The sequence below is a fragment of the Triticum dicoccoides genome, chromosome 3A (assembly GCF_002162155.2).
Source record: "Triticum dicoccoides isolate Atlit2015 ecotype Zavitan chromosome 3A, WEW_v2.0, whole genome shotgun sequence".
In the NCBI taxonomy this organism is placed as follows: Eukaryota; Viridiplantae; Streptophyta; class Magnoliopsida; order Poales; family Poaceae; genus Triticum; species Triticum dicoccoides.
The window spans coordinates 51364855-51373636 of record NC_041384.1 but is presented as its reverse complement, the minus strand read 5'-3'; the positions used below and the strand labels follow the sequence as shown (position 1 = coordinate 51373636).

Sequence of the window (8782 nt, the reverse complement as noted above, 5' to 3'; positions counted from 1 at the left end):
CTATACATAACCGACTAGGATAATAATACACAATCATGGTTGGCTCCGACATATATTCCTATCAGGTTCACGTGCAAAGGTGGTTATATAATAAAATAATTTAAAATTTTAGTTTCACTTATGGTTTGCAGCTAACCCTACAAACCAAATTCAGAAGAGTTTCATTGCAAATTGGTCATCACCAAATCTCACATGGACATTACATTAAATTTACCCAGGTCTCACATTCAGGTCACATTCACTCCAAGACAAATATCACAACACACGACGACCACCATATAATAACTTTAAATTTCAACATGTCAAGGTCTGAAATATGCCCGTATTTTTTTGGAATATGACAGTTCTTCTGGTTGCAAATGAGAATATGACGATATTTGAACATATGTGACAATTTTCTCACGTGCATCGTGGGAAAAACATTTATTTTATATAGATAACACAGATGGAGCAGGCTCATGCATCTAAACACATGACTCACTGGGGAAAGTAAGGTTTGAATTTGCATAAGAAAACTAAGAAAAAATATGTGGAAGAATTAAACAGCCAATAGTTGCATACTACTCCCTCTGTTCCTAAATATTTGTGTTTTTAGGGATTTCAAATGGACTACGATATACGAATGTATATAGACATATTTTAGAGTGTAGATTCGTTCATTTTGCTTCGTATGTAGTCATTTGTTGAAATCTCTAGAAAGACAAATATTTAGGAACGGAGGAAGTATAATGGTCTTAAGGCTAGATGGGCTTGAGGAATAGGCTCTCGACAGTCTCCTGAAGATGTGTACTTGTTGTGTACACGTCGTTCCTATTATCATAGAACAATGACGAGCTGCGTGCTAAATCAATAATTGGTTGCAAGGCTGGGAGAATCGCATGATTTTCAAAGCGAGCTTTGTTCAAAATCTTCCATTCCTCTTCTATTAGTTCATCGATCCTTGCAATGGCCACCTTGTCTGTGACTCCATGCTCATGGATGTAACACTCCACGGAGCTTGCTGCATCACCCTTGCACTTCCGACGCTGTATACGGCATTGTTAATATACGTAAAGCGACATGAAGTGTTTACATATTATTATTATAATTAATCTTCAAATAATATATAAATTTATACCTTAAATGCAGCAATGTCGTTCATGAAACGTACAATCTTTCCACCTGCTATAACAACGTCGGGTACACCAGCTGCCCAATCGAGTGACTGCTTCATTATTTTTCTATCCACGCCTGCCATCACACTCAACGATAGTGTTGGTCCGCCTACCGTTAGGCTAGTCAAATTTACTTGATCTTCAAATTTTGGCCAGTGATTATTGTGTGACCATTCGGCTTCTTGTAGATAACCGCTGACGTGATTTTGAAACTGTATTCATGGGTGCATGCAAAAGATAAGCGAAATAACTTGATCAAAAGGGCTAAAGCATAATCATGAATATATTTTCTTAATTTCAAATTTTCTAACATAGAAAGGGCATGTATGTATTACCGCTTTTCTAAGGTAGGAAACATTGTAGTCGACGTTGGCTGGCACTTCATCCTCAATATTCTTAAATGTTATCAGCAACTCCATATACAACCTCTTGAGGTACTCTGGCAGAATATCAACGGCACTTTCATCCCATCTATAGGACCAATTGTGTGTGGCACAAAAGAAAATAGTGAGACACTTCTATTAGCTTGTTTGTGCTCATAATTGTTTCTAGATGAAGACCTACTGATGGCAGATCCAGATAAAAGATCAACATCTCACTACAAGATTCTATCTCACGATTTACAAAATAAGGAAATCAGGGTTGATGGAAGAATATGCGCAAGAATCTGGCTTCATATGAGCTAACCAGAACTTTATTCTCTCTGTCATATAACGGCTAGAGTACGTGTGAGTCAACCTGATTTGTACTGAACCCTAGATGCATATATAAAGGAGTTGTAGGCTAAGGCATAAAAGGAATATGCAAATCACAATCCAACTCACTCAGAAGCAACTATGAGAAATTTGGAAGATTGGTTCAAAGTACTCTAGATCGCCAACCATGCCGAGAACTAGAGATCGATGGGATCTTGACCCACTAGTTTATAAGTTCCTTTAGCCACCAAATACTCGTGTAATATATTTTGAGATAGTGAGAAACCGACAGCGAGGGGAGTAGGATTATTACCCACCACGGGGGCCTGAACTTGGGTAAATTTTTTGCCTTGGTCTTAACAATTGTTGCGAGATATTTTGATGTGATCCTTGTGTTGCCCCACCTCCATGACATGACCTCCCAACTATGTGCAATGGCAAACCAATCACACATGGTTCAAAAAATACACATTTGTGCAACTGCATAGCTACATTTTGTCTTAGCGGGTATGTGGGTGATGTTGTAACGATACCATATGGTTGAAGGTCACAACCCATAACATCCTTCCCTTAATGATGCATCAAATACTAGCCAACTTCAGATACCTAGAGTACTACCTACGTTCAATGATAGCTTCTCATCTCCACATATGTGTGTCCTCAGAACCGACACATCCAGGTTACCAGTTAGTGGTAGTGGATGACCGTGAGGAGCTCAGTGACCTCATGCTTGCTATAGTTGTGCGACATAGACATATCTACGACGGGTGGTCCTTGACAGAGAAGAAATGTGTCTTCCATCCTCTAGCAACGAACCCTTGTACGTTGATGATGTAGTTGTTCCCCACCTCCCAAAAAATGCCACTTCACCTTGACTCTATGGTGGCAGCTCCTTCATCTACTAGAAACATTGTTAGATCCATGCTAACAATGGTGTATCTGTGGTGGATGTATCTTGAACTCGTCTAATTAACGACAATGGCGGGGTGTTGGCCCTACTGAGGCGACACCAGTCATCATTGTTGCTATTTTTTATTGCTAAATTCCATATTGCATACATTTCTAAATTTAGGTCATGTGCTTATAGTGTTGCATTGGAGACAAATCAGTTCCCTGTGTAGTGCATTAGACCATCTCATCAGTCAATTTTCACCATGTGTGATTTCCTTTTACATTATCTCCTACTAACTTCTAGAGGCATATAAGGTATATCCTATTCTTTGCGGTGTGTCATCTTGGAACCCTTCATATCAAATATTTGTTCATGTCTTATCCAAGATATTGTATCTATACACAATCTAGCACATCCAATTTAATTTTTTTAGTCATTATGACTGACATAATTTCAATAAAAGTTGGTTCACTATACTAAATAATTGGCCCATGCATAAATATTTGAGCTTGCAAATGGCTAATAGGAAACAACTATTAGTGTTTCATAGGTAAAGATAAATCTGATTAGTAAGAAATATAATGTCCACCACTCCACCTTTGTATGGCTTCATGTAACTTCCGACAATCATCTATGGTAGCATGAATATCATATGTGTCATCCACAGTCGTAATAAGTACAATCATCATTGCGATAATACGTCTTGGTAGTTTGAAACCTCTCTGATAATATACCACATAGGCCCAAGTGTAGCTCTCCACCACGCGACAACGAATATAACTTAGTCCAATATTTCTAGAAAAATTGTTCCACCACCTACACATTAGAATAATTAGATTTATTTCAATAATACATTTGATTGATTTAGAAAACATTGGCCCTTCTCCATGTCAGAAAAAATGGATCACACCATAAATATCAGGGGTTCCATGAGATCATGAACATAATTAGGAATAAATATATAAAAACATGCTATGTAGGATATCACTTTTAAATTCTACACATAGAAAGTATTCCATGAAAACAACAAATAAGTGTAAATTATATCTAAGTTAGGTTCAACATAGCTAGGAATATTTCTCTCTTAGACCACATCAAGTAAAATAGGATGAACAATAGGCATGCACTAGATCGTTATCCATAAGTACCCAAATCTATGGTAATGTGTAGGAAATTATTAGGCCATCAATATTGCCACAAAAATGATAGTAGGAGATAATTTTATCCAACTTAAACTTTTCATTAGTCTTTTGAGCTGTTGATGTAGGTTTTTTGGATGGCTAGTATCAGAAGTATGCTACAAGCTCATTCTCATATGAGTAAGGATAGCATGTTGAAAGCACATTTGGCTAGCTTACATAAACTGTAAAACATGGAGAAATACCACCTTGAATGTTGTTGGCCCGAAAGAAAAACTATAAATTATTGTACCTTTTGTACTACTTCAATCTAAGAAAGTAAAAATATATGATTTTCAAATAAGGAAATAACATGTATTTTTTAATGAAATCACAAGAAAATATACAAGATTATATTAGAGGTAAATAAATTTCGAGATAATAATTAAAATTTAGGGCCCATTAAATATGTGAAATTGTGAAATCGTATAAAGAATAGATGGCTCAACTTTGATGTGTAATAATCAACAAATCTTTTGTTGGTAATGATTTACACTATGTATGATTTACATTATTATTATTATTATTATTATTATTATTATTATTATTATTATTATTATTATTATTATTATTATTATTATTATTATTATACCATCATCATCATCTCAATTTATCATGATTCAAAAGAGAAATAAGAGTTTAACTTACTCAGTAATCGCTTTGAGCTCCTTCAAGTGGACATGTTGTAAAAGGTTAAAATCTAGTTTTGCGAGCTCCAATAGAACTGGATTATATCCTTCCTCTTCTTTGTACTCAGAGATATAATGCAGTGTCTCTATCCTCTTACAAGCCCGTGGCAGTGGTATGTGAAGGGCCCGTTTGACTTGATTAGCTAGTGGGGTCTTCAGATCACTACCCCTCATTGATCTAAGATGACGCCTCGCAAAAGTTATGGCTTCTTCGAGTGTTGGCTCACCATGAACATGAAGATGAGCTGCATTATACAAACTTAATAGCCCCTTTGGATCATTTGATATGTCCTTACTGAAGCCCCCATCTTGGGCCTTGAATTTATTGAAAACATCTGCATCCACAAATTGTTGTCTTTGTCAGAAATCTAATGTCGTCCTTGTCAAGCTAGATTGAGATACAGATAATGTAACTCGAAGGCATGCATACTAAGAAAATCAGCAATTAATCAAAGCTTCAAAATTCAATCAGCTAGCCAATTGTTAATCTACATCCTCTAAATGTCATGGGCGTCATCCAATGCTATGATAAATAGATACAGTTAGATACCTGGAGAAACCCAATGGCCATGCTCCCTAAGCAAGCGAAACCCTAGAGCAACTTCACTGAGGCTTGAGCTACTAAAAAATTCACTCTCCAAGATCTGGCTTAGAATAGTGTCGATCTGCTCTTTAAAGTGGTAATCTATTCCAAGATGTTGGAGTGTATCCAGTAAGCAAATTTGCGTTGCCATATTGTTACAAGACTTAAACATCATGCATACATGTTCCTTCAGTTCATTAGCTCTCACCAACATCCATTCCTCAGACTTCTGCAATTGATTGCTTAAGTTAACAAAAAAATGGATGCAATACATAGATCCATAATCAAGTTATCCAGTTTGTATCCAAATAGTGGTGGATATTTCCCACCAAAACTGCATAAATGTACTCATGTTACAAATGAATAAGACTCATAGCCATTTTTGTTTGATCACCATATGGTGTTAATGTGAGAATAATAGAAGCATGTAAATAAAATGTTTTTCTTTCTGTTATAAGAATACGAATTGTGTAATATTTTTGCAAAAACACAAGGGAAATATTTGTATGTCACTATGCACACACGATTATGGGAGTAATATTGCTAATGTTGTTATTTTGCACTAGCTATCATTTTCCTCCGGAGTAGCCCCTAAATAAATTTAGCTAGTGACATCATGTCCCGATTGATTCTTAACAAAGGTGAGCCACGTTATCAGTATGATGTTTTTTTCTTACCTTTTCACACTAGCCTTTTTTCCTCAAAAAAACGGAGCACTTTTATCATATTCTTCGGGCACATCAATTTTTTTGTTATGGGACAAGGTATCATCTAGTTATTGCGAAAGCAAGTACATTCTAATAATGTATAAATGTTGTTGTTTTGAAGAAAAAAAAGTTTTTTGGCACATGGTGTGTCATGTTCCTAGGATTAACCAAAATTAATAATACGAAACGGAGCCAAAGTTCCAATTTGATTGGTAAGATGCCAGTGGGTATACTCCGTTTATTTCACAGTACAGTGCATATTAGATTTATTTTAAGTCAAAGTCTGGTGAAGTTTCAGCATGTATGCATTCAAAAAAATCAAAATAAATACAATATGAAAATATACTGAATGATAATTCTAATGATATTTATTTGGTATTATGGATGTTGCCTTTATTTATAAACTTAGTCAAACTTCACAATATTTAACTTCGAAAAAAATAATATATGCATTGTATTTTGAAATGGAGGGGGTTTGATTTAATAGCCTTGCTAGCTTGGTTTTCAACTTTTGATGTATACCTGCAGTGGTTCTGGCTCATATCCAGTAAAGAAGTCGCTCCACGGTGAGGGTTCAAAGCCGGACTGCTTTTCAGGAACGGCGGCAGCAGCCAGTGGCGAGGCCACAGACCGACGACCCTGTACAGCTGACCGGGCTCCGCCGGCGAAGCCTCCGTCAATTTTCATACAGCACGATGGTTTAGCCATTAGTTTTCTTGGGCTTTTGGTCGCTAAGACAAAAGTTGCCTGACCTTGCCCAGACTTCATGCACACTCTGGCGCCGCCACTGGCAGCAACGGCGGATGCCATGAGAGCTTACGAGTGTCGCGTGTTGTTCTTCTTCAGGAAAAAGCTAGCGAGCTCGCTATAGTTAGCTTTGGGGAGGTATGAGAATGCATGCGTATGAGAGGCCTTTATACCCAAGGCCAGCCCCAGCCCGGGTCATTGGAATATTCATGCATAGCCGCCACCATGCATGCATCTTCTATTCTTCTAATAATTAGCAGCCGGAGTGCCGCCACTATGTATAGCCGTCACATTGTCAGGGTCACCTAAGCAAGTGCAGAGTTGGTCAAAACCCGGTGCTAAGTCGAGTGCTAACACAAAATTCGTTGGAGTCGACTATTCAACAAGCACCGGTTCTAGAGTAGCGTTGACTCCTATATATACCTGCATAGATGGGCCAATCGCCCGCGATAGCTTAGAAGCAGCTTAAGATGAGAATCTCACAGTTGGAAAAGTCGATGTGGGTTCTGACGTGTGAGGCCTACACTGCAGCGGTTTTGGATTTGTGAACTTTATCCAACGATACGCACGCTCTTAGACCTCCTACAAGTGTATCACATGAATTATCATGTCTACCAACTATGCAATTTAGATGAAGTGACATACAATTAAATGGAGAAAGCAAGAGGGATGGGTATCATGATATGATACCGTGTCGTATTGAATGTTGTGCTATTCTGTGCCATGCATAAATATAAATGAGGTCGTCTATAATACCACCTTCAGATACTATGCACTGTGAAGGTAATATCATATACATGATGCTAGTATATGACACTCCCACTACGAGCAGCCTTAGATCTCAACATTTTAGGTTCACGCATCGACGATAAAGATATGGTGCCAAAATTGATTACCCCGTGACGAATTAATGAGACCACTTGTATGCCTCACCAATTCAGCTCCTCAACTAGCTGACGATCTGATAGATGAAACTTCAGCTCAATGGAGAGAGGGACTAATCCGTGATACTTCCTTGCCATTGGACGGGGATGCCATTCTGATAACTCCGTTATGTACATGGCTTCAGAACTTTTGGTCTTGGAACTTGGAGAGGACAGGAGTGTTCTCAGTAAGATCGCACATATCCCATGTTAGTGGCTACAAAGTTCAGAAGTGAAAGTTAGCTTGACGGAAATATGGAGTCCTTCAAACCATGCAGTAGAGGAGAAGGGATGGACTATATGGTGACGCCGCCGCGCCCACCGCCCGGAATCGCCTCTCCTCCTCGAGTCTTCTGCGCCGCCGTCGCAAGGCAATTTCCCCGAGCACCGAGTGATGTCTGATGTGTGCTTGTTGTGTGCTTGATGTATGCTTGCCTGCTTGCTGGATTCTTGCTTGGCTGTGCTTGCTGGCGTCCGTACTACTAGTACACCGAGAGAAATAGCTGCACAAAGGAGGCTATCACTTCTATCTATTGCTGCTTGTTGATGTTTGTTGGATAAAATTACTTGCTGATGTTGCTGCTTGTTGATGTATTTTCTATTTTGTGTGCACCATGAGGAGTTGAGGACCTGGATCATTCAAGACAAAAGAAAAGAGGCTTGGAGGCAATCACTCAACTAATGGAGTCGAGGACATTTTGTTATGTTGGTTTTTATTATAGTTTTGCTAAAGCACATCTAAATGTGCAATAAGTATTGCACATCTAAGTCCTATGTCATTGATCTTATGTTGAGATTCGTGTGGATATTTCTTTTCTTTTATTAATTATTTATATATATTCGACGTATCGCATATTGTTGTTCTAGAAATTGCCGTATCCCGTATCGCCGTACTTGTATCGCCGTATCGGTGCAACGTAGGATATTAGCTATCTTGAGGTTGGAAATGCAAGCATCCTTCTAAACATGATGTAAACAAGATGCTATCTTTGGGTTGGAAATGCAAGCATCCAAAATTAACAACAATATTTCTAAAAACTGGGAACAATCTTGAAATCCTGATATAAGATTGAAACATAAGCAACACCATAGAATGAAACATAAGCATTGGGTGCTGACCTGGCACCTCCAAGCCTAGTATGGCTCCACGAGTCGGGGCATGGGTAGCTCGTAGCGCAAAACAGGTGACCCTGGCATTATCCAGCCGCTCTGGT

At 38.3% G+C, this 8782-nt stretch overlaps 1 protein-coding gene across 1 annotated transcript; it reads right to left on the bottom strand.

The window, feature by feature from the left end:
• Window positions 1–740: 740 nt before the first annotated feature.
• Window positions 741–6708, bottom strand: LOC119271179 (tau-cadinol synthase-like). The gene is made up of 8 exons (XM_037553103.1): window positions 6421–6708; window positions 5159–5420; window positions 4568–4853; window positions 3339–3557; window positions 2806–2874; window positions 1490–1595; window positions 1118–1366; window positions 741–1025 (listed from the first exon to the last, which is right to left on the bottom strand). Exons 1-8 carry the CDS (start codon window positions 6706–6708, stop codon window positions 741–743), a joined length of 1764 nt encoding a protein of 587 aa, XP_037409000.1.
• Window positions 6709–8782: the final 2074 nt, after the last annotated feature.